General features: G+C 46.4%; 1 protein-coding gene across 2 annotated transcripts in view; it reads right to left on the reverse strand.

Moving 5' to 3' along the window:
- Nucleotides 1-3,586: 3,586 nt before the first annotated feature.
- flrt1a (fibronectin leucine rich transmembrane protein 1a) overlaps nt 3,587-25,623 on the reverse strand; it is a 34,059-nt gene continuing 12,022 nt past the window's right edge. The window contains exons 2-3 of one of the 2 annotated variants that reach the window (XM_014196397.2): nt 16,040-16,866; nt 3,587-9,324 (exon numbers count right to left, since the gene is read on the reverse strand). In XM_014196397.2, the coding sequence (XP_014051872.1) occupies nt 7,106-9,187 (2,082 nt within the window). In that variant the 5' untranslated portion in view covers nt 9,188-9,324; nt 16,040-16,866 and the 3' untranslated portion in view covers nt 3,587-7,105. The remainder of the gene's footprint in view (nt 9,325-16,039; nt 16,867-25,623) is intronic. The other variant, XM_014196399.2, reaches the window with a different exon arrangement.

The raw sequence follows: 25,623 nt of genomic DNA on the forward strand, positions 1-25,623 counted from the left end.
GTATAAAAGACACCTGGGAGCCAGAAATCTTTCTGATCGAGAGCGGGTCAAATACTTCTTTCCCTCATTAAAATGCAAATCAATTTATAACATTTTTGACATGTTTTTCTGGATTATTTTGTTGTTATTCTGTCTCTCACTGTTCAAATAAACTTACCATTAAAATTATAGACTGATATTTTCTTTGTCAGTGGGCAAACATACAAAATCAGCAGGGGATCAAATACTTTTTCCCCTCACTGTATCCACCTAGCTAACATTAACAACAACAAATTGGAATTCATAACACATCATACGTTTAGCAAAATCATAGAATATTGTAGGGATTGAAATTTTTTAAATATAAAGAACATATATGAATTATGAGGTGTCTAACATTAGTTAGGCTAGGGGTTAGGGTTAGCGGTTAAGGTTAGGTTAAAAGGTTAGGGTTAGGGGAAAGACTAGCTATCGTGCTAAGTTGCAAAGTATCTAAAAAGTAGTAAGTAGTTGCAAAGTTGCTAATTAGCTAAAATTGTGCATGATGAGATTCCAACACGCAACCTTTGGGTTGCTAGACGTTTGTGTTATACACCCACCCATCCATCCCAACCAACCTAAGTAACCTGCTGTTTTATGTAACCATACCAAATGTAACATATAATACTCATTTAGGTGTCTCAGATGAACATTTACTATGGTATGTCTAGTCTATGAGACCAGGCTGGTCCTGATCAAGGATCTTTGATCCTTTGTGAAGCCTTGCTGCCGAGTTGCCCCTGTATGTCAGCAGATGGCAGCAAGAGCTCAGCATACACACTGCCTTGCTGAATTAATTCATGATGGCCGAAAGAGATTGTGTGTGTGTGAATGTGTCTGTGCGAAGTTGGTGCGAGGGGGACATAAACCATGAGCGAGGCTGTCTCCTGCTGCTATACGTCAGTAGTCTAAATGATCCCATCCTAAATGTATTGTTGTGTCATTCCAAGCACTTTCAAAAAACCTACTGAATAGCTTGTCAGAAAAAATAACTGACAATGGCAATTACAGAACTGCAGAGATGAAGAATACAGACAGGGTATTGGGTTTGGCTCTGCATGAGATGAATATTGTAAAAAAAAAAGCTTGACATGTCCATGACTCACTGCATATTCATCAAAATGTCATATGTCCCATCACTCCTATGCCCCAAATACTGCTGAATCAACCTACAGAACTGCACTTTGCAGGGAGGTAACATTTCCTTTCAAAATGTTTTCCCATAAACCTTATTCAGTCACCTCTGAATCACATTATTTGTATGCGATAGTCGATGAATTTGTAGAGCATACTGTACGCGTGTGAGAGTGTCAGCATAAAAGTGTGTCTATATATACATATTCCTGTATGTGTTTGCACGTGCGCATATTGATGTGCGTATGTTTGTGAGTGATGGAGAGTGAGGGGAGAGTCTTTCACAGCTCACTGCACAGCTAGATTGCCTGCAGAAGAGGTGACAGCAATGAGAGAAAAATGAGAGCGGCAGAGCCAAAAGAGAAGAGGGCAACACCCTAAGAAGGGGTAAGTATGGGAGGAAAGATATGTGATATGTATACCTCGTTTTAGACAGAGAAACAGTACGTGTTAGAAAGACACAACAGCAATTGTGAAATTACATGGCACTTGATGTGGTGCTATCTAATGACATGAAGCAAACACATGAATCACTAAGAGAGGAGGACAGAGGGTGAATAGAGGATTTTGAAAGAGTGGCGCTTTCGGGGTTGGAGGAGGGACTCTAAAGACTAATGACAAAGGGGTAGAGGGGAGGTCATTCTGAGAGCTGGGGAGAGGAACAATAACAGGGAAGGTTGTGGGTAGGGGACAGGGGTGGGGGGGACGGAGAATCAGTTTGTGTGGCGGAGGCATCGATTGATTTATTCCGGCTGTATCGATTAACCGACAGCCCTGTCCCGTGAAGGAAAGCATGAGGATTAAGGCACTGGCTTGTGTAATGAATGGGGTACCTGGAGTGGGGAGAGAGGGGCTGGCACTAAATCAGTGCGGTGTTGAGCATCCACATGGGCCCAAGACACATGAACTAGGTATAACAAGGTGTGTGTGTGTGTGCTTAGGCAGTAGCAATGAGCTGTCTAAATCAGTGTGCAGTCAGATCAGGCAACAGCAGTCGCTTCCCAATGAGTCAGTCCCCATGCAGAGACTGCCTGCTTGTGCCGGGTGGCCTTAACCCACAATAGAGACAAACACAGAGCTGATTGCATGCTTATTATGACAATCGCATTTGATGCGGTTGAGAACTTGTACCTGCGCTTCATTTCTCCTAACTGGACTTCTTTACACCTAATTGGCTGCATTGTATCTAAGAATCAAACAGAATTATACATCTTAATTCAATCCACAATGACTATCGTAAAGTGATTTGGAATGTAATTAGACAGCGGATTCCGTTACTTTTCCAGGGCTATGGCTCGAAGTCGAGTCCGTTGGGCTTTGAGCAGAATGAAATTGGATTGACTGATTGATTTATGTATGTCAAATGAAGGACACACAGACAGAGAAGTTCCACGCAGAGCAAGAGAAGGAAAGAGGAGGGGAATCACGGATGGATGAACGGATGAAGCAGAGGCAGTGGATTAGGGTGGTGGGGTATAGAAAGAGACAGAGACAAATGGAGTGTGAGAGACACGAGGGAAAGAAAGTCAGACTCATGCCTGCTGACCTCACCTCTACTCTCAGCTAATCAATACAGGGGGGATGGGGGGAGGGCTGTTTGTGTCACTCCCAATAAAGATCGGAAATACAGTGACATTGTGCTCGCCCGTCTCACCCCCCCCTCCAACCTTGTGACATGTTTCTATTTAATATGGTATCCTGGTAATCCTATGAAAGACAAGAGGCCTGGAGCACTTAGTCTGTAGACTCTAGAGGAGGGGGGGGATGGGGGACAAATGATTGTTTCCCCGGGCCTACAAGTCTGTTTCCTTCCTTTCCAGTCAAGTGTGTTCATTAAAATGGACTAAATCTACAGGAATGCATACAGTATATGCTAGCGTACATCTCTGCCTGAGAAGATAAAACCCAAAATGGTTACTTCCTCCTTCGGAGAACTAAGCACAGAACCGAGGAAAGAGACATTTCTTTTTTGACCTAAATTAGTTCCTTGGAAGGTGCCTACTGTTCTTAGCAGCTTATTGTCCCAGCAGACAAATTCCCTTGTTATTCACGTTCTTATAGTCAGCAGAATTGCTGTGATAATGTCCCTTCAGTATTAGGGTGTCCAGTAGCATTAGACGTAGTTTAAAGATGCTCATAAACAGGCCAGTGAGAACAGGTTAACTGTTCTAGGAGCTGTGTGTGTTTGAACAGAGGAAATAAAGAACAGAAGACCATGAGTAATGGTAATCATTGTGGGTCTATCAGCTGTGTGCGTGCGCACGCGCGTGTGTGTATTTGCCTGTGGGATATGAGGGGGCAGAAGCAGTGGAAATCAAAACATCTATACCACAGCTAACAGAGCTGCTTGGCTTCTGTTGAGAACAACTGTGCTAGGTAGACAACTTTAACAAGGAACACACACACACACACAAAACCGGGCTCTGGACTCCACAAGGCTTTGCACGTCTCCTTTAATCACATAGAAAAAGAGACATCTTTATACAAAATAGTTAATTGTTCCTCAGTATAACACAGAGTCCAACAAAGGAGGATGTTTCAACAGCAGCAACCTACAAAAAGTACACAGGAAAAATATGTAAGGGCAGACCAAAAAAAAGAACAGAAAACACACTACTGATAACAGTCAAAATAATTCCTCGCTCTGATTCTTAAACCATCAAACCACGGACCCTTGTGTTAGTTGGCGCCTGAAACCTGGATCCACTCAGCATACCAAAGGCATCCACCTCCTGTGTGGGTTGGGTGATGGGCACTCCACGAAGGGAAGGGGCATGAAGAGAGCGCGCAGAATGTGGATTTAAATGTGCAATAAAGGATGATAATTATGATAAATGATGAGAGCACCATTTCACCCGGAAAGCTTAAACAAAAGTGTGCTGGGTGACGACTCCCAAGCTGACCCCGTTTGCGCTCTCTGTTATCATGCGGTTCGCATCGGTCTGAGCACAGACAGAAGAAGTATATTCTTTTGACAGAAACACCGACTCGGCAAACAAGGTCTTTCTGTGAAGCTAGAGCAAGGGGAGGAGACGTCTGTGTTAATGGGCTGCAGGTGGAACAACTGCTACTCTGATTCGTTCAGGAGCCACACGATTTGACACACACACACACACACACACACACACACACACACACACACACACACACACACACACACACACACACACACACACACACACACACACACTACACACACTACACACACACATACATACAGTACACACACACACACCAACTGCTGGTCCAGTCAGCAGGAGCAGTAAAATATGCAGAGGGTCAAAATAACTAAACAAAATGACCGGAAGTGCTGCCTGCTCTTATGGCAGTGCACACAATCTGCATACTTACTAAGGTTCTGTGTAGCTCAGTTGGTAGAGCATGGTGCTTGCAACACCACGGTTGTGGGTTCGATTCCCATGGGGGACCAGTATGAAAATGTATAAAAGTGTCAGCTGAAATGGTACTTTCTCTCTCTCAATTTTGCCCAAACATACACATCGAGGCATGCAAGCTCAACTAGGAACAATATTTGCACACCAAAGAAATGCAATGTGTTTTATAGAAGAGTGGGGGAGTAATAGAGGTGACAGGGAATTAACAGTGAAATATGCAGGCCTGGTTTCTGTATGTAAGCTGGTTACCTGTGATATGATTCTTCCCCTCACTAATACCCCAATGTGTGGTTACTTTCAGATCAGGAAAACTATATTTTAACAGTTTTTTGTACTCTTGCATGAGGTGAAATGGCGACATTGTTGCTGTAATGTGATCGATTATACTTTAATTGTGACCCCTCTGTAAGAATGGATTTCTAAGCAGGTGTACACTTAATAGGGACACTACCACAAAAAATTGTACACTTTTAAAAGGCTCAGTATTTTTGTTTTTCCTGTAGAGACAGGTGTGGATGGTATCTCAAAGTGGAAATGAGTGATTGTCATGTTAACAGCATAAAATGAATAACATTAAATTGCTATAATTTCTATCAACATTTTCCAAAATATAAACCTGCCACCAACCATGTTGGTTGTTCCAGTTTCACATTTTGTATTTAAAATAAAATGAACACTCCTCAGACATATTGTCTGACATTCGGCCTACTATGAAATCCTATCAGACAGAACAGCCAAGGAAGCACGATTCGTTTCCACCTTGGAAACAGTAAAGTGATAAACAAGCAATGGAAAATATTACAGCAATGTGGAGTAGCAGGGTATGACAAATAGGTTTATGCACGGATGAACTCCGTCGTTCCAGAGCCATCATTTCTGTGCCGTCTTCTGCATTTGAATCTGTCTCTCGCTTTTCCTCTGTGTCTCTCAAGGTCTATCTCTCTGCCCTCCTCCCTCCCTCTTACGTTGCTGTAAGTGCTGATTCATTTACATTTGTAGTGCTACTTGGAAGGAGAAGTGGACTGAGTTAAGGACTATCACTAGTACCTACACAAAGTAAAATAAAACTCCCCCACTGTCGTCTCACCCCCACCTCAGATCCTTCACCTCACTCACCCCCACCTCAGATCCTTCACCTCCCTCACCCCCACCTCAGATCCTTCACCTCCCTCACCCCCTCCCACAGTGCAGGTCCACAGTGTTATGGTTTTGATCATCTACCTGATATATCTCGCTGTTTACACACTCATTTTCCCAATTCATGTTTACGACTGCTGTGTCTGTCCACAGGATGCTCCACAGAAGTCCTCTGTCCTGTTGGGAATCGGCCCACTGGGGAACAACACAGAATGAGTGAGGGAGGCTCCCCTTCTCAACCGAATACCACCACCTTCTAAGGTAACTGGATAAGTACACAGGCACAAGAGGGAGAATGGAGGTTGGACTCTTGTGTCTCAAAAGAGTGATTTGTCAGTTGGGGGGGGCTCTATTATTAACCAACTTCTGTATAGTAATCGTACAATGTATCTTTTGCTTCAGATAGTGTCATTAAAAAGAGGTGTACATAAACATTCAAGCTGGTGCAGTCAAGAAAATGTTAACCATCAGTTGGACCTCAGGAGGTGTTTTGTATCTTCTTCTTGCTCAAAAAAAAGAACGAAGGAGTAACTTCCCCATCACAAAAGTCAAGGTCCAGTGTGAGTCATCCCCCCCAAAAAAAAAAATCACAAAAAACAAAACCAATAAATAAGGGTAGCAGTGAGGGACTGATCAAAGAAACAAGCAGGGAACAATGACTTCTCCAAACACAGTCCAGTGGATGTCTATCTAAGTCAAGTATCTACAAGCCTGGGCTGCATTGAATTCAATGCATTGTTCCGTTATAGAACCTTGTGAAAGTCATCAAGGACCCTCACCCCTGACAAGACCCTCACCCTGTGGAACCACTGGATCAGGCCACAACTAGTCTGCTAGTCACAGCTTTACAGAGCCCTGTCTTCATGTAACTGATAGGACAAACTGGGCACATCAGGATAGTTGAGGCATTTAAACGGATGAGAGAAGAGGGCAAAATATGGCCAGTGGGCAAGTGATGCGTATCTAAGAAGTTTGTCTCTCTGACTCTTTCAGGACTTTTTAACCTTATATCTTAGTGTCTCATGAGGCTTGCCATACATAAGCCCTGGAATGGAACTGTACCGTAAGTGAAAATATCCTGCCGTTTCAACACAGAGTGCACATTCTTCTCTCTTGTCTCACTGAGAAAGGGAGCAGTGACAGAAAACATCCACTGATCATTACTAAGGGTGTGAAGAAGCAGTCTGTATCAACACCTGTAATGGGCCGTTCGTTCGCTCCTGCTGCTGTGTACCAACGAGCTGTTTCCTGCAGGCATCCCAGCCAATTATTCAAATAGTGTCAGTGCAGTGAACAGCTGGCTTAGTTGGAATGGGAGACTAGAAGAGGAAGGCACAAAGTGGTTCTTCAGAAGAACCCATGCGGACAAAATACAGTATCCATACAGTACATCTAGAACAGTGTGGAACGGGCCAGGACTATCACGTGTAACAGTAGTCTATATCTGGGATCCCTCTTTCTCTATAGCCACGGTTGGTGCCATACCCTGCATTGGACACTTGGTGGGCACCTTTGTAGAGGCCGGTGCCATTGGAGGGGAATATAGTGTGGATGATGTAATCCTCCCGGAGGGGCTTGGGCGGCTGGTGGGTAACCATGGGCGTCATCTGGAACCCTGGGCCTCGGATCTCCAGGATGGTGGTGTCCTTCTTTGTGCCTGACTCAATGTAGTCATCGTAGTGCTTGCTCTTTCTGGAGCTGCCACGGCTGTATTGATCACGAGAAGACAGGCGTCCGGCCCGATGCCCGTACCAGCAGAAGATGGCGAATATGAGGGCCAGAGAAACAATGACAGTAGCTCCTCCAATGATCCCAGCCAGAGGCAGAGTAGCCATGTGTTCAGGGTCCTGGTTGTCCTCCTGGCCCACATCTGGCTGACTGGGGTCTGACGTCTCAGCTTTAGCGCACACTGGAGCTTCATCTGAGTCAGTGTCTCCGGCTGTCATGGCTCCTTTACCCCCGGAGCTGGTTGCCAGGGGGACCATGCAGATGATGTAGCTGGAGCGGGGGTGCAGGGAGGTGAGCAGGTACTCTCTGCGGTCTCCTCTCACCAGGGTCTCTGTGATGGAGCCCATCGCAGCGCTGGTTCCCAGCCGCAGCCAGCTAAGTCTAAAGGAGGAGGTGGGCTGGGCCACGCTCCAGGTGACACGGATGCTGTCGTGGGCCAGGGGCTTGACATTCAGGGCCAGGCTCTTACCCACTCCACTGCTACCCAGGGTGTAGTCTAGACCAGAGTCTGGGAGCCCCAGGCCGGGCCGCTTGGAGCGCAGGGTGAAGAGAGAGCCCTGTGGAGGGGAAAGGGTAGTGGAACTAGCAGCAACTCCTCCTACTCCACCCACTCTGTCTCTGGTCCCACTGCCTGTGGCTCCAGCCCCGGCCCCAGCAGGCACTACCCCTGTGACTTCACACTCCTCCATCTGGCTGGTCAGGTCCTTGAGGGCCATGTCTCGGACCTTTTCGGGCGCCTGGCAGGTAAGGCCCCTCACCGTGATGGAGTTACCCCTAGCGTGCAGCCAGTCATGTAGCCAGCGCAGGTTACAGCCACAGTGCCAGGGATTCCCCCGCACTAGCAGTTGTCCCAGGCTGTCCAGGTCTTTGAACAGGCCCCGAGGCAGGGTGGTCAGGTTGTTGCCAGACAGGTCTAGTCTCTGGAGCCTCCTCATGCCGTCCAAGGAGCCACGGGGCATGTGGATCAGAGCATTGTCCTGCAGGGAGAGACGTTGCAGATGGGCACTGGGCAGGTTGACTGGCGGGGTCAGGAGGGAGTTACGCACCAGGGAAAGCTCCGTCAGGTTGGAGAGGCGGGAGAAGGTGTCGTCTGCAATGCGCTGATTGGCCAGGAGGTTTCCGTCCAGGACGAGACGTCGCAGGGAGGAGAGGCCGCGGAAGGCGTGGGTGGGGATGGTGGAGATGCGGTTGTCGTCCAGCCTCAGCTCCTCCAGAGAGGCCGGGAGCCCAGAGGGGATGCTGGACAGGTGGTTACGGGACAGGAAGAGCAGACGCAGCCGCGGGTTGTCAACGAAGGCCTTGTCTTCGATGCTGACGGTGGAGACAGAGTTGTCGTCCAGGTGCAATTTCTCCAGCAGTGGCATGCGGGCCAGGGTGGCGCGGGGAAGCGTACGGATGTTGTTATCCTGCAGGTGCAGCTCCCGGAGGGAAGGGGGCAGGTGCATGGGGAAGTCATCCAGCTCGTTATCGTACAGGTAGACCACTAGGACGGTTAGGTGTCGCTCCAGGGAGGTGGGAAGCCCGGCGTTGTCTATGTGGTTGTTCTGAAGGTAGAGCACAGTGGCAGAGAGGGGCAGAGGGGGGATAGAGCTCAGGCCACGGTCGTTGCAGTAGATGAAGTCCTCATCACATCGGCACACTGAGGGGCACACCAAGTCTTCCTCCTCATCGTACCCTGTGGCTGCAGCAACCTCCAGCACCTCGGCCAACAGAGTCAGGCAGAGCATCAGCAGGAACAGCCAATCACGCAGCTCGGCCACTCCCTCCGGCGCCATGGTGCTGATAATCGACTTCCCTTCCTCTCGGTCTCAACTTCCCTTCCTCTCGGTCTCAACTTCCCTTCCTCTCGGTCTCAACGTCTTAGCTCCTTGAATCCTAATGATGAGCTCAAATCAGGTCGGCTCCTTCAGCCCTAGAAAGAATGAAAAGGAGACAGGTTTTAGTTAACAATCCGCTCAAGTGACCAGATTACTAAGGTTTCATTGAAATTCCAAAATCACTTCAAATTGGCAGGATATAACAAGCTTGACAATGTACCCTTATTTAATTCTGCCTAAACCATATCCAACAAATGATTCATGGTCACATGGAAATTGAACTGCTACAGTATACTAATCCCTTTTAATATCTCGACTTCAATCCCCTTGTCATGGTGAAGTGGCAGTATTGTAATCTGCTTCCAGCAGGAGTTGGAGGAGAGTATTTTTCTTGAAATCAATTTCAGTAAAAGAAACAATGAAACATATCAAATATATCAAATCATTTTGAGAAATTGAGTCAGACAGTAAAGGGAAATTACAACACAATCCATACAGTTTTGTGATCTGTCTACTGAAAGAACCGGGCCTGGTTAAATCCAATAACTAGGGTCTGTTATTGCTGGTCTGACCACATGTTCAGGGACATCTCCTGGCCCTATAACATACACAATAGTGTATTTGTTTGAATTCTCCCAGAGCGCACTGGCCAAGCAGATTGTGTAAACAGAACATCCCACAGTTTTTACATGAACTATTCCGTGTGTGTGTGTGTGTGTGTGTGTGTGTGTGTGTGTGTGTGTGTGTGTGTGTGTGTGTGTGTGTGTGTGTGTGTGTGTGTGTGTGTGTGTGTGTGTGTGTGTATATGTGTGTGTGTAAGCATGAGTGTACAGTATGTGTTTGTGGCAGAGTAGAGCGAGGCACTGTGTGTATTTTTGAGTCTGAGCAGCTGTGCAAATAAGTCTATCAAACAGAGTGTATTTGGGTCAGTCCCTTTAAAGGCAAGATTGATTGATGTGGCAGAGAGAGTGGGAGGGATTAGGGGAACATATTGAGTTGTGATTGGGTGGATTATGCAGGCGTCAGAAATAATGGCACATAGTTTATCTATCTTAAGTACTTCCAACAGTTATATTAGTTTGTCCATTCCATGGTTACTCATTTGGCTTACGCTTTCAGGGCTGGTCCAATCCACAGAAAATTACCTAATTTACAGCTATGGTACAGATGCATTAAGGTTGTGAGAGACTGTGTGTGTGTCCGTGTATAATTGTAGGGGTACAAGCTGTGTTGCAGTGTACAGTCACAGATGTCTATAGACGTGTGTGAGCATGAGCCAAGCTGTACACGACACGTACTGCATGTGTCCACACACGTTGCTGCAGTCAAAGTTACAGTCATCTGTATTCGGGAGACGTCGGGCAATGTGGGGCTGCGTGAAGGGAATGGGGAGGGTGTTTGTGTGGAAATGGGCTGGCCAGACAGGCAGTCGCCTAAGGCAGGGTACAGTACACAAAACAGCCCTACACTTTCCAATACTGGAACTGGAGCAAGATGGAGAGGACAGCCGGATCAATTTACATGGAGAAAACGAGAGAGACAGAGAGAGAGAGAGAGAGAGAGAGAGAGAGAGAGAGAGAGAGAGAGAGAGAGAGAGAGAGAGAGAGAGAGAGAGAGAGAGAGAGAGAGAGAGAGAGAGAGGAGAAACAGAGGAGGGAGAGAGAGGGAGGGAGGAGGGAGAGAGAGACAGAGGAGAGAGACAGGAAGAGAGAGAGAGAGAGAGAGAGAGAGAGAGAGAGAGAGAGAGAGAGACATAGGAGGGAGAGAGAGAGAGCAGTTCTAGAATAAGCGCATTGACTGTTGCTATCTTCACCATGATATCCACCACAGAAACCATATCTAGCAGCACTCACATCCACATATTCATGATAAGGAAAATCTGGGAATGATAACCAAAGACGATGGCAGTGTATCGGGAAATCCCCTCGATTGATGGCAGAGTGGAGATAATACTGGCACGAAGCTTATCTTATCTTACATGCCCATGTCCTTGAATCTAATTTCAAATTTAGGGATTGGTGCAGAGGAAGGCGTGATGCAAACAAGAGATGGCTAAGGTGATGAAGGAAATAAATAAATCAAAGGATGGTCAAAATAGAGGAGGCTGAAAAGAAAAAAAAAGATTCCCCATATACTTTTGCTATGCTACAATGTGGCCCGATTCAGTCATCCTTGTACTATCAACTCTCCAAAATGTAATGCCCATAGATTATTGTTTGTATGCATCTCAATATAGGATGAATGAACCATTCTGCAAGGCCTTGTCTTTGGCAGTAATGTACAGTATATAGTATTTTCTGTGAGAGAGAAACTATTAGAACCCCATTCATTGTGCTTGAGTCAGCAGAGTCCAATCAGTGAGCTTCATTGCTTGTCTGGAAAAGACCCTAGGCCTCTTCAGAGTCATTAGTTCTGAACGGATGCTACTGCTAGTAAATCTGAATCAGCTGCCTTCAAAATGTCCTGTAGTCTACAAACGAACGTGACAGAAACACATGATTGTATTAAACACGTTAAAAATATATCATTATTAATGGCTTTGAAAGATGCACACCAATTTATAAATAATTACATGAACGTATCTAATCCACTCAATTTATAAATTCAGAGCAGATGCTTAAAATCAAAGTAACGTGCAGACGGTACTGTTACCATATCTTACATTTCATCTGAATACTGTCCCTTAGGGCCAAATCCTAACATGGAGATGCGCACATTCAACTTTAAGTCAAATCTCCCAGTGACAGTACTACATGATTTCTGTGAACATTTCAGTAACAGCCATGAATGTTAGGTTAGAATGTTACCCATGAGTCATTGAGGTTAAGTGCCTTGATGTGAGCACTACACCACTATGCATGTTCCACCTGGGATTTGAGACAGTATCCATCTTGTTGCTAGTCCATTTCCCTACCCACTCTGCTGCTGCTGTTACTACTGTCGCTGCTGCTGCTCTATGAATTCATTTGGCTCCATGTCTCTTCCCCAGGAACCCCAGATTAAAAGTAAATCCTGTAAGCATTAACAGAGGAGTCGTGGCCCCCCTGCAGCAGAATGCTGCCACATGGAGTGGAGGGCCACTCTGACACATGAGCAGAGACGAATACCAAATACATCAGATTATATAAAATAGGAATATATGAATATGAAATGGTGCATGTGATTTTCTGGTGCTGACGATTTCAGTGAATTCCTGACTGTGATATGTCCAGGTTGGCTGTTAGATCTGAATTGAAAGAGGTGCTACATCATCATGGACGTTTTGCCATGTTAGCACTTCACTCTCTCTGTTATTGCATTTCCCAGCCAGACTAGAAGTACTGTAGTGGATAAACACACAACCTGCTATAGATTCCACTAGCTTATAAGGCAATACTGCACAAACAAGGGTTTTTAGAAAACTCAATATCTATGCATTAACTTTTTTTTTATCCACTTATGTTACTTGGCAATTACAGGAAAGACTCTAGATTTAAAACTCTCAAGTTCTCTTTCTCTCTCTCTCTCTCTCTCTCTGACTCTATATCTCTCTTTCCGTCTCACATACACTGCTCCAAAAAATAAAGGGAACACTTAAACCACACAATGTAACTCCAAGTCAATCACACTTCTGTGAAATCAAACTGTCCACTTAGGAAGCAACACTGATTGACAATACATTTCACATGCTGTTGTGCAAATGGAATAGACAACAGGTGGAAATTATAGGCAATTAGCAAGACACCCCCAATAAAGGAGTGGTTCTGCAGGTGGTGACCACAGACCACTTCTCAGTTCCTATGCTTCCTGGCTGATGTTTTGGTCACTTTTGAATGCTGGTGGTGCTTTCACTCTAGTGGTAGCATGAGACGGAGTCTACAACCCACACAAGTGGCTCAGGTAGTGCAGCTCATCCAAGATGGCACATCAATGCGAGCTGTGGCAAGAAGGTTTGCTGTGTCTGTCAGCGTAGTGTCCAGAGCATGGAGGCGCTACCAGGAGACAGGCCAGTACATCAGGAGACGTGGAGGAGGCCGTAGGAGGGCAACAACCCAGCAGCAGGACCGCTACCTCCGCCTTTGTGCAAGGAGGAGCAGGAGGAGCACTGCCAGAGCCCTGCAAAATGACCTCCAGCAGGCCACAAATGTGCATGTGTCTGCTCAAACGATCAGAAACAGACTCCATGAGGGTGGTATGAGGGCCCAACGTCCACAGGTGGGGGTTGTGCTTATAGCCCAACACCGTGCAGGATGTTTGGCATTTGCCAGAGAACACCAAGATTGGCAAATTCGCCACTGGCACCCTGTGCTCTTCACAGATGAAAGCAGGTTCACACTGAGCACATGTGACAGACGTGACAGAGTCTGGAGACGCCGTGGAGAACGTTCTGCTGCCTGCAACATCCTCCAGCATGACCGGTTTGGCGGTGGGTCAGTCATGGTGTGGGGTGGCATTTCTTTGGGGGGCCGAACAGCCCTCCATGTGCTCGCCAGAGGTAGTCTGACTGCCATTAGGTACCGAGATGAGATCCTCAGACCCCTTGTGAGACCATATGCTGGTGCGGTTGGCCCTGGGTTCCTCCTAATGCAAGACAATGCTCGACCTCATGTGGCTGGAGTGTGTCAGCAGTTCCTGCAAGAGGAAGGCATTGATGCTATGGACTGGCCCGCCCGTTCCCCAGACCTGAATCCAATTGAGCACACCTGGGACATCATGTCTCGCTCCATCCACCAACGCCACGTTGCACCACAGACTGTCCAGGAGTTGGCGGATGCTTTAGTCCAGGTCTGGGAGGAGATCCCTCAGGAGACCATCCGCCACCTCATCAGGAGCATGCCCAGGCGTTGTAGGGAGGTCATACAGGCACGTGGAGGCCACACACACTACTGAGCCTCATTTTGACTTGTTTTAAGGACATTACATCAAAGTTGGATCAGCCTGTAGTGTGGTTTTCCACTTTAATTTTGAGTGTGACTCCAAATCCAGACCTCCATGGGTTGATACATTGGATTTCCATTGATTATTTTTGTGTGATTTTGTTGTCAGCACATTCAACTATGTAAAGAAAAAAGTATTTAATAAGATTATTTCATTCATTCAGATCTAGGATGTGTTATTTTAGTGTTCCCTTTATTTTTTTGAGCTGTGTACTTCTATTCCGGGAGTACATCCGGGAGTAAATTTTTTATTAGTTGAGTTGGCAACACTTTTAACCAAAGTAGAAATTAAAAGCAGAGAATACCCATTAATAAATCAAATCCACAATTTAGATTTCAGGATGGGGGGGTGTAATGGTCGGATGGGGGCAGAATATATATTTTAGACGGATTAGTGTACATGAAATCGTTTTTTGCTGCCGTCACTCTGACCCTGCTTCTCAGTTTGAGCATGGTGGTGGTTTGGAGCGGTTGAATTGGACGTGCAGAGGCCAGGCAGAACCAGAGCCCAGGCAGAACCAGAGGCCAAGCAGAACCAGAGCCAGCCTGTATCATCTGTTGAGGCTATAAGCCACCCCCTCCTCCTGCTCATCCTCCCTCCCCATCTCTGTTGGCATACAGTACACTGCCCAATTTAGAGATAAAATAGACATACAAATTACACAGGAAATGACCTGTGTGTATGTCATAGGCTGGTGGGAGGACTTATAGGAGGACGGGCTCACTGTAATGGCTGGAATAGACTCAATGGAACGGTATCAAACACATCAAACATATGGAACACATGTTTTACTCCGTTCCATTAATTCCATTCCAGCCATTACAATGAGCCCGTCCTCCTATAAGTCCTCCCACCAGCCTCCACTGTATGTGTGTCCACATCTGCGTGCACATATTTGCCGTTGTTTATGCATGTGTGGGGAGGACTCAAGCCAATGTTCTAGTGTGCAATATAAAGAGAGAGGTTTGTGTAACATGTCTAATTGAAGACACCGTCTCTCTCTCTCTCTCTCTCTCTTTCCTTTCCTCCCTCTCTTTCTCCCTCTGCCTTCCTTGTCACACTCCTCTCCTGCACGTGCCCTGCGTGAGCAATGAGGTGGCTGATTGAGTCACAATTTCTCCCTGGTTTTCACTCTCTCTCGCTCTCTCTCTCTCCCTCCCTCCCTCTTTCACCATGCTTCCCTGTTTCACAACCTCTCTTCCCTCTCTCCCCTACACTTGCTATTCACACCGTTCCCTCTTCCTCTCCCTACACTTCTATGTATTTATATCAAAACATGTCTTAATCCTTCATTCTCTGTTTTATGAGTAAGTCGCTCTTTTTATCGCCTGCTCCTCGTCTTCCTTTGATTCTTCCATTTCATCTGTCCCTCTTCCTCTCTCTGCATATTTCTATGCATCCTTTGGTGTGTGACCAGTGCACTACTCGCTCCTCTCTTCCCGTACCTCTCTCTCTTTTTCTCTCTCCCTCTCGTTCTGTCTCTTTCTCTCTGGTCTACGCCGGTGGTTCTTTAATCCCGTCTTACACTGTCCCTTTCTCCTTCAGCTGATGAATACCTAAAAGAGAAAGAACATGGAAACCCTCTCTCTGACAAACGCTCTCTCTGACAAACCCTCTCTATGTCAGACCCTCCCAATAAACAAATGCTGGATAATAACCTTCAGCATCTCTTCCAGTCCCGTACACTAATTATTATTGCACCAATCAGGTTACAATACAATTCAATTCATCAATCTGTTAGCCTATTACAGGCTGATGTGCTATCTAAATGCGTTACTTTGAATAAAAAAAGCCCTTTGTGTTGTAAATTATACAGATTTGTGTTAGCGAGAAAGTGCTAATTAAATCCATGGCTAATTGTTAGTGGAGATGATGTGAACACAGCTCTCTCACCTTGTCTTGTCCAAGCTGGAGCTGTGAGTCTGTCTCCCCTGGAGCCTGTGGGTCCTGGTGCAGTGGATATATAGATACAGTCCACCTCCAGGATTCAGACTGCTCCCAGGCAGCCCTACTGTACACTTGCCTTAGGCCTTGGTGTGGGCTTGGATTTTCCCAAGAAAAAAATCCTTCAGAGAAAATGCTGCTGGCTGTGGGAGTAACAGAGTGTGCTCTATCTCAGTAGAGCCCTCGCTTCGATTCCCGGAATGTCTGATCTCAAAGCCATATCCCAATCGAGTCCACATCATCCCATCCGTTTCCCTCTCAGAGCTGGGCAGAACGGGATGGAATATACTAAGGAGACTGAATATTTCGACTGATCTAAAAATAATAAAAGTAGGTTTAGCCTAAGATCCTGTTGCCCTATTCTATTCTATTCTATTCTATGCCTCAGTTCCTTTACTAAAACTGAATCCCACATATATTAGTATATATATTAGTCATATATTAGTCTTCTAGGAGACAGAAAAGTGTTCTTGAACAAACAACATTGCGAGCATTAAACCATTATTGGGCTTTGGTATTTGAAAATAATTAACTGAGGCCAATCATAAGACATGATACTCAGTCCCATTCAAAGACTCGGTATCTTCATGCCGACTCCAGCCTTGCTTCTTTGAGGGTAGCGTTCTGGAAACTTTTGAAAATCTTTTTAGGTCGACCTGTTCTGACGTAAGTAGAGACAGATTCCTCTCTGTGTTGATCAGAGGAGATGAAATCCCTCTCCAGTCACACCTGTCGTTTGGTGCGCCGCTGTAGCCTCAGCCTTTCACAGTTACTCTCTGTGAAGAAAACAGGAAAAGCCATGCGTGATGCCCAACCGTATCATATAAATACAGTAACAATGACGTACAGTCATGATAAATAACACTTGAACTTGATGAAAGGGAAAGGGTCACAGGATATAATGTTTATCGTGACAACATGATGTGTTCCTATGATTAAAGAACGATGAAAAGCAGAACAAGATACCGCATAAATCTGAATAAATACTATGGAATAATTTGACCATCTATCCATCCATTCATGAATCAATATGTACAGTATCTATCGGTTGTATTTAAATCAGGGTCGGGGGTCAATTTGAATTGACAGTTAATTCAGAAGTAAACTAAAACTCCAATTGAATAATAATTAAAAAAAAAAGACATTTATTGTCAATTGTTTCTCAATAAAGGAGAAGCTATTCATTTAAAACGATTCAAGTTTTTAGTTCACTTCCAGAGTCGAGTGTTTTGAATTGGAATTGACCCCAACCCTGATTTACAGTGTAAACCCTCCAGGTGTCTGTTATAACACCCTGTTATAACACCACATATGAAGCTCTGGAGGAAGCCATTGATGTGAGAGCAGAAACAGCCGGGATACAACAACAATCAGAATCTCATCACATAGGTATTGTCAATTATGCTCCAGGGATTTAGTAGAACGTAAATACACATAAACGCCCTTCGTACACCTTTTTATACGTTCAACAGCATTTATCCTACGCACCTATGGGTAATGGGTCATGCTGGGTGAGGAACGATGAGCACGTTGGAGGATTAACATTCAAAGGTATGCAAAATGTAGACCCTGTGTCTCACATTGGACTGTCGCGATGTGTGAGAAAAACAGCTGCGATAACACCCTTCCAAAGCAGTGGGAAGTATGAGAGACCTTGCTGAAGTGTGAATAACATTCACATATGGGTGTGTGAAATCTCTGTGTGAATAATACTACATTTATGTAGGGTTATAGCTGTGTGTGTGTGTGTGTGTGTGTGTGTGTGTGTGTGTGTGTGTGTGTGTGTGTGTGTGTGTGTGTGTGTGTGTACGGCTCAGTGTGTTCCTCCCTCTAGCTCTTCAACTATTCTACACACACCATCACCTCATCTCTGCCTCTCAATTTATCATTTAGTGAGGGATGTGGGAGGTGGGAAGAGAGAGGGAGAGGGAGATGACAGGGAAGAGAGGAGAGGAGGGGAGGGGTCATGAACTCATTGGAGAATAGGTTGGAAGCAGGAATTACTGTCAGCCTGAGCAACGGTTCAATTAGGCTGAACTCAACTAGTGACAGGGAAGGGACACTGGTCAATCCTAAGGAGAACCCAAGCATGCTCAAACACAAACCCTCCCTAACGTGTGTGTGTGTGTGTGTGTGTGTGTGTGTGTGTGTGTGTGTGTGTGTGTGTGTGTGTGTGTGTGTGTGTGTGTGTGTGTGTGTGTGTGTGTGTGTGTGTGTGTGTGTGTAAGGGTATTATGAATGTGATTTTGAGGATTATTGCGTTTGTATTTGTTGAGTGTGTGTGTGTGTGCTCGGAATGTGTGATCAGACGCCGTGTACGCTTGCATCTTTTTCTCCACGTGGGTCTTCTGCAGCTTCGTGTGATTGTGAATACATGAATGTGATAATGTTGTGATTGGCTGAATTAGGCCATCTGTCAGGATGTGAATTGTGGGTATGATGTGTGGGTACTGGATGCAGAACAGCCACCAAGAGACGGCCAACAGTCCCAAGTCCGCAGTAAAATGGGAAGATGCGCCGGCTGTATTGCTCTGTGTTCATTAGCTTATTGTATTATTAAAATTGCATTGAAGCATCACAGCCCTTTTCCCTTCTGCCTGCCTTCCTCTTCCACTCTCTCCATTTTGCCTTTTATTGTTCCCAAAGGTATTAGCAAAAGGAAAATCCTATACCGTTTTGACAAAGATGTGTCGAGTACATAAACAAAGAATACAATGCAGTGTGTGTCCGTTTGTTAGTCACTCTGATTTAATATGAATCAGTCACTGGAGACAGCGGAGACGCAGTAACCTGAAATGATTGGACACACACATACTCTCTCGCACAGACACGGTGCGATGTGACTGGACTTTTAACACTGTGCTGCACATAACATCTATTCACTGGCAGTGGCGAGAGAGAGAGAGAGGAGAGAGAGAGAGAGAGAGAGAGAGAGAGAGAGAGAGAGAGAGAGAGAGAGAGAGAGAGAGAGAGAGAGAGAGAGAGAGAGAGAGAGAGAGAGAGAGAGAGAGAGAGAGAGAGAGGAGAGAGAGGAGAGAGAGAGAGAGAGCAGTGGAGTGGGGGAATAACAACAATTATAAATACAGAGCGAAGAGAGAAAGTATGTGAGAGTAGCTCACATTATCAGATGGCCCCAAACTTTTCTTCTTTCACACCTAGGACAACATTTACAGTAAACTCCTCCTTATTCCCTGTCTCTGTGTCTCTGAGGCTGGGCTCGGCGGGCAGCTGAAAGAGAGTGTTTTCTCTTCCTCCCTCCACTGTAGAGCATCAGTCCTAATAAGAAAGCTTTTAGCACAGTTAATTAAGAGACCCATATGCAGCATGTGATGCTCAATTTACCCTCTCTCATTCTCTCTGTCTCTCTCGTTCTCTCGGTCTCTCTCGTTCTCTCGGTCTCTCTCCTTCTCTCGGTCTCTCTCCTTCTCTCAGTCTCTCTCCTTCTCTCGGTCTCTCTCATTCTCTCTGTCTCTCGTTCTCTCGGTCTCTCTCCTTCTCTCGGTCTCTCTCTTTCTCTCGGTCTCTCTCCTTCTCTCGGTCTCTCTCCTTCTCTCGGTCTCTCTCCTTCTCTCGGTCTCTCTCATTCTCTCTGTCTCTCTCATTCTCTCTGTCTCTCTCGTTCTCTCGGTCTCTCTCGTTCTCTCGGTCTCTCTCGTTCTCTCGGTCTCTCTCCTTCTCTCGGTCTCTCTCCTTCTCTCGGTCTCTCTCCTTCTCTCGGTCTCTCTCCTTCTCTCGGTCTCTCTCATTCTCTCTGTCTCTCTCATTCTCTCTGTCTCTCTCGTTCTCTCGGTCTCTCTCGTTCTCTCTGTCTCTCTCATTCTCTCTGTCTCTCTCTCTCGTTCTCTCTGTCTCTCTCGTTCTCTCTGTCTCTCTCGTTCTCTCTGTCTCTCTCATTCTCTCGGTCTCTCTCGTTCTCGCTGTCTCTCTCATTCTCTCTGTCTCTCTCTCTCATTCTCTCTGTCTCTCTCTCTCATTCTCTCTGTCTCTCTCGTTCTCTCTGTCTCTCTCGTTCTCTCTGTCTCTCTCATTCTCTCTGTCTCTCTCATTCTCTGTCTCTCTCATTCTCTCTGTCTCTCTCATTCTCTCTGTCTCTCACCCGCTCTGCCTCTCTCATTCTCTCTGTCTCTCTCCCCAGCTCTCCCTCCCTCTAATCTCATTCAAAATCGTTCTCTGTGACTCCCTTTCTCCTCATTTGCGGATTTCTCTCCATAAATCTCTCCTTCCATCCCTCTGCTCTGTCTGCAGTCTGGCCTTTCTGTTTCATGTACCCTTTTGTGCCGGTGCCATTTTGAGCCCTTCAGACAGTTCTCTATTCTGCGATCAGCCGTCTCTCTAAATGCTTAACTAGATGAGATTGGACGTGCCTTATTCAGGCGGAGGAGAGAGGGTGAAGAAGAAAGTGGTTGCAGGGGAAATGTGAAAAAACTAAAAAGGCGGGGGAAATATTAATTGACGAGATAGCGGCAGGAAAGCAGTCTTCATCGGAAATACAAATATTGGTGCGGACTGAGCCAAATAGAGTAGCAAGTGAGACTAATGTCAAGAGAAGAGGGACTATATAGGGGGGGGGGGTAAAAAAGAGGGACAGAGAATGATGTGGGTGTGGAGGGTCAAGAAGGACAGACAGTCTGTAACGTGGGTTGTATAAAGGGAACCAAGGCGCGGCGTGTGAAGTGCTCACATTTTCTTTAATGAAAACACTTAACAAAAAACCACAAAAACGACAGCCAACAGTTCCGTCAGGTACATGGACAAAACGGAAAACAACTACCCACAAAAACCCAGGAAGAAAAACCCCTACTTAAATATGATCTCCAATCAGAGACAACGAGGACCAGCTGCCTCCAATTGGAGATCAACCCAAAAAACAACAACATAGAAACAGAAAACCTAGAACACAAACATAGGAATAGAAAACATAGAAAAACACAAATCACCCCCTGTCACGCCCTGACCTACTCTACTATAGAAAATGACATCTTACTGGGGTCAGGACGTGACATAGGCCATGTTTTAAAGGATATGAGAGAGGAAGTTAGGAAATGAGAAAGGTGACATAGATAGGAGGGGAGAGAATCAGAGGGGGTGACGGAGGGAGAGATTTTTAAACGTTCATCCTTGTGATGCAGCTCTAATTAAAAACATTCTCAGGTTCATGATCAGATGATTCATTATTTCACTGGCCATAAAAGGGCTGTGTGAGCATCCCCGGGGGACGAGGACAGGTCACTAAACCTGTCACTAAACACACACACTACTGTCCATGTGCCACACGCTAATATACGGTGCACACAGAGGTGAGCGTGCCAGTAAGATTTGTGGATGAAGAGACCACCCCCCTTTTATAAGGATCAGAGTGTGATCGCTCTGCTTCAAGCATGTGATCAGGTTGACACGTCCACTTGTTTTTATTGGCTCATTTGGATCCATTAGCTTTTGCAGAAGCAGCAGCTACTCTTATTCTAATCAAATTAGCATTTTTCCTCCATTTTACAGGATTGGCTATTCACTAGTTCAGGGTTTCCCAAACTCGGTCCTGCACTCAGCAAAGTAATTCAAGAGAATATGACTAAAAAGATTCACCATTCACTCTACATACAGTGTTTTTTCTACCTGTGTAGTACCAGTGTAATAACACTTTAGTAACAACATTTATCATCAACATGTTCTCCAATAAACAGATATGTAGCTAAGTACATGAGAAAAAGGACATTACCAATCATACATGTAAAGCTATAAGAATGCATATGGCTGGAAAGTGCACAATACCCATTTGTCCCTATCTTATGATGTGTAGTGGGAGACAGATTGCAGAGTTGCAGGCAGAAGTTGTTCGTGCCCTCAGCTGAGTTTGATCAATTCTGTCTGCTGATCTCCACTAATCACTGGAGCCTGTCACGGGCACAGACACGCCCCTTTCTCCCCCGAGAGGAAAGATTCTGCTGCCGACACACACACACACACACACACACACACACACTCACACACACTCACACACACACACACACACACACACACACACACACACACACACACACACGGTGTGCATCACTGACCACCTAACCACATCATCCCTCTATACCCCCTCTTGCACATGGTAAAGTATCCTCTCCATGTCTCCCCAGTAACAAAACAAATCTAGACCACATCCCTCTTCTCTATCCTCTATCTCCTTGTGCTCTTTCTGGATAACACGCTCAGATACAAACATGTCCATGACACACTCACACACACACACACACTCTCTGCTCTTTCTCTCTCCTGCTCTCTGTATCAGTGTAATTGATGCAATGACTGGAAATAAACAGGCAATTTAAGTGCTGGACACCTCACTGCTCTCTCTCTCTCTCCCTCCTCTCTCTCATCCTCCTCTCTGCTCCCCCTCTCTGCTCCCCGTCTCTCTACCACCTCTCTGCTCCCCCTCCCTCTGCTCCCCCTCTCTCTACCTCCTCTCTGCTCCCCCTCTCTCTACCTGCTCTCTGCTCCACCTCTCTCTCTCTCCTCTCTGTTCCCCCTCTCTCTCCCTCCTCTCTGCTCCCCCCTCCCTCTGCTCCCCCTCTCTCTACCTCCTCTCTGTTCCCCCTCTCTCTACCTCCTCTCTGCTCCCCCTCTCTCTACCTCCTCTCTGCTCCCTCTCTCTCCCTCCTCTCTGCTCCCCCCTTTCTGCTCCCCCCTCCCTCTGCTTCCCCTCTCTCTCCCTCCTCTCTGCTCCCCCTTTCTGCTCCCCCTTTCTGCTCCCCCCTCCCTCTGCTTCCCCCTCTCTCCCTCCTCTCTGCTCCCCCCTCTCTCCCCCTCCTCTCTGCTCCCCCCTCTCTGCTCCACCTCTCTCTCCCTCCTCTCTCCCCCTCCTCTCTCCCCCTCCTCTCTGCTCCCCCCTCTCTGCTCCCCCTCTCTCTGCTCCCCCTCTCTCTGCTCCCCCCTCTCTGCTCCCCCTCTCTGCTCCCCCCCTCTCTACCTATATGCTTCCTCTCTACCTCCATTATCTAATGCAGAAGTCCCACAGTCACACACAAGTGGAGGAAGGGGGGAACAAGGTAGATGCACAGAGAAAAAGTGGTGAGAGGGAGAGGGACAGAGGGCGATCAGAGAACACAGGCTAATCTCATCTGTGACTCATATTTGGATGACACCTTTAAATGACATCTTCAAACCCCTCAGGAGGGCAACAGGGTGTCACCCACTAAACCATTGTCGCCACCTCTGTTCCCTGGTTGTTTGATCAATATAGACTCTGTTTTTGGTCAATTCCACATTTGGGAGGGTGTGAAAAATGACATGGCGGCTTTGATTGATGGCGCAGCAAGGTAGAGAGGGAGGAGAGCTGAGTGAGCAGCACTCGGTCTGTGACTTCCATTTAAAAAGTCTCCGCAGTTTGAATGATGGGTCACCCTGTCCTAACCACTCAGCCCAATGAACTGTGCTAGCCTCCAACCTCTGAAAGCCTGCAGGCAGCTAGCTCTGACAACAAAGACACAAACAACCACCCAGTCTGAGCTAACCAGCCACATCAACCCCACCAACCTCCGAATGCTGAGTCGATGGAGGACGCTCTGCAAGTGTGTGTGTGTGTGTGTTTCTCTCATCCCAGTTCCCCCTGTTAGTATCACTTCTGTTCAGTCAGACTGCATGAATATTAAAAGGTTGCAGCCCCAGTTATGTGTGCTTCTGAGTTAATAATAAATAGACTCTAATGATTTAATGGGTTCGCATGTTGACACATCCCATAGGCTTTGGGCCACTTGAGCCACCATACTCTACATACACGCGCTAATGGAGAAAGAGAATGAGGGATAGAAAGAGACAGCAGAGAGGGACAAATGGAAAGAGACGGCAGTAAAGAGAGAAGAGGGGGACATTGGCAGAGCTCCCATTTAATTCTCGAGGTCTTGATCCTCTCTCTCTTTGACAGAACATCTCTAATGCTGTTTCTTCTCCATCGCAGTCTCCACATTCCCACTTGATTTCGAATTTGTCACTCTCCCTCTGTCTCTCCTCTTGTTCCTTTGGCTTTTCCTATTTCTCTCTCAATTGCTTTTCTTTCTGCCGGCCACTCCACCAATCCCCCGCTCTACCTCAACACCCGTCCAGATGCACGCACACACACTCTCTCTCTGTGTCAACCTTCATCTTGTGGGTCCTTTCCCAAACTGACCACAAGGCAATATTCCATTAGCTATATTGCCTATTTTACAATTGAAAGTGAGTGCAGCTTCCATTGTCTCCCGTTAGCCCTTCAAAAGCGTCTTGTCATAAACCCACTCCCTTAATAACACCGCCACAAAGGGCAATAACTTCACTTCCGCCTTGAGACAACTTCCTATGTTTGCCAAGCCAGTATTTCTCGAAAAATCCCTTTTTCCCCTCTCTCCTTTCTTTCCAGACGGCGTGTATGCTGGAACAAATCCACACCCATATGGTTCCCTATGAGTGTCCTCCACTGAAGCCTTCTAGTTGTCAGACACTTTGCCAAATTGCATATCAAGAATTCAAGGTGGCACTCTGACAATGCTTCTGTATTATTTCAGTAGGACTGTGAAAAGGCGTCTGTTACTCAGACAACGCCCCCCCCCCCCCTTCCCAGCAAGATGAGTCGCACAGTGACAGGCCTGTACAATACACTCTCATAGATATTCTTTTGATCCACGTTAGTTTTTACCAATGCGTCACCTGAACCCGACTACACACTGGAACCTTTGTATTTGAGTATTAACTCTATTCACGGCCTGAAAGCAGCCAGACTACCATAGAAACGCAATAGACTGAGGTAGAAACAATTAGTGGTTAGCCGTTCCATTCCGAAGCCTTGTTAAAATTGCACTCTGGCTATACAAGGACAGAGAGGAGAGAGAAAAAAAACTGCCAGGAGACTCAACAAAACTCTATTTGAACCCCAGCACTACTGATGATCCTAGTTCATTTCACAAACGAGATGACAGAGCCTGAAGCACAGAGAGGACTTCTCAGTGGCAGGAGGCAACTAGGGAGGGAGGGAGGGAGGGAGGGAGAGAGAGAGGGATGAACCTGTCCAAGCTGCTGGAGAGACAGGTCTGTGTGCACATGGGCCTGTTTGTACTCGACACACACACACACACACACACGCGCACACACACACACGCACACACACATGCACACACATACACGCACACACACGCACACACACACGCACACACACACACTTACACAGCCACACACACACACACACACACACACACACACACACACACACACACACACACACACACACACACACACACACACACACACACACACACACACACCTCCCAGGTGCAGCTTTCTGGAAGGCCATCCACCTGCACCTGATCCAGTCTCATCTTTACAACAAACCGTATGTGTGTTTAAATGGGACTTATTTCATTCAAGCCTTCCTCTGTTGTTGTGAATGCGGCCTGCTAATGTAATCCAATTAGGTGCGGTCCTCTGCCTTATCTCATTACGTTAAGATCCCCGTGACGGCTCGTCTGCCGCTTAACGCACATCATCCACTAAGACATGATTGATTGAGGGGTTGAATT

Source organism: Salmo salar, chromosome ssa04 (genome assembly GCF_905237065.1).
Source record: "Salmo salar chromosome ssa04, Ssal_v3.1, whole genome shotgun sequence".
NCBI classification, from domain to species: Eukaryota; Metazoa; Chordata; class Actinopteri; order Salmoniformes; family Salmonidae; genus Salmo; species Salmo salar.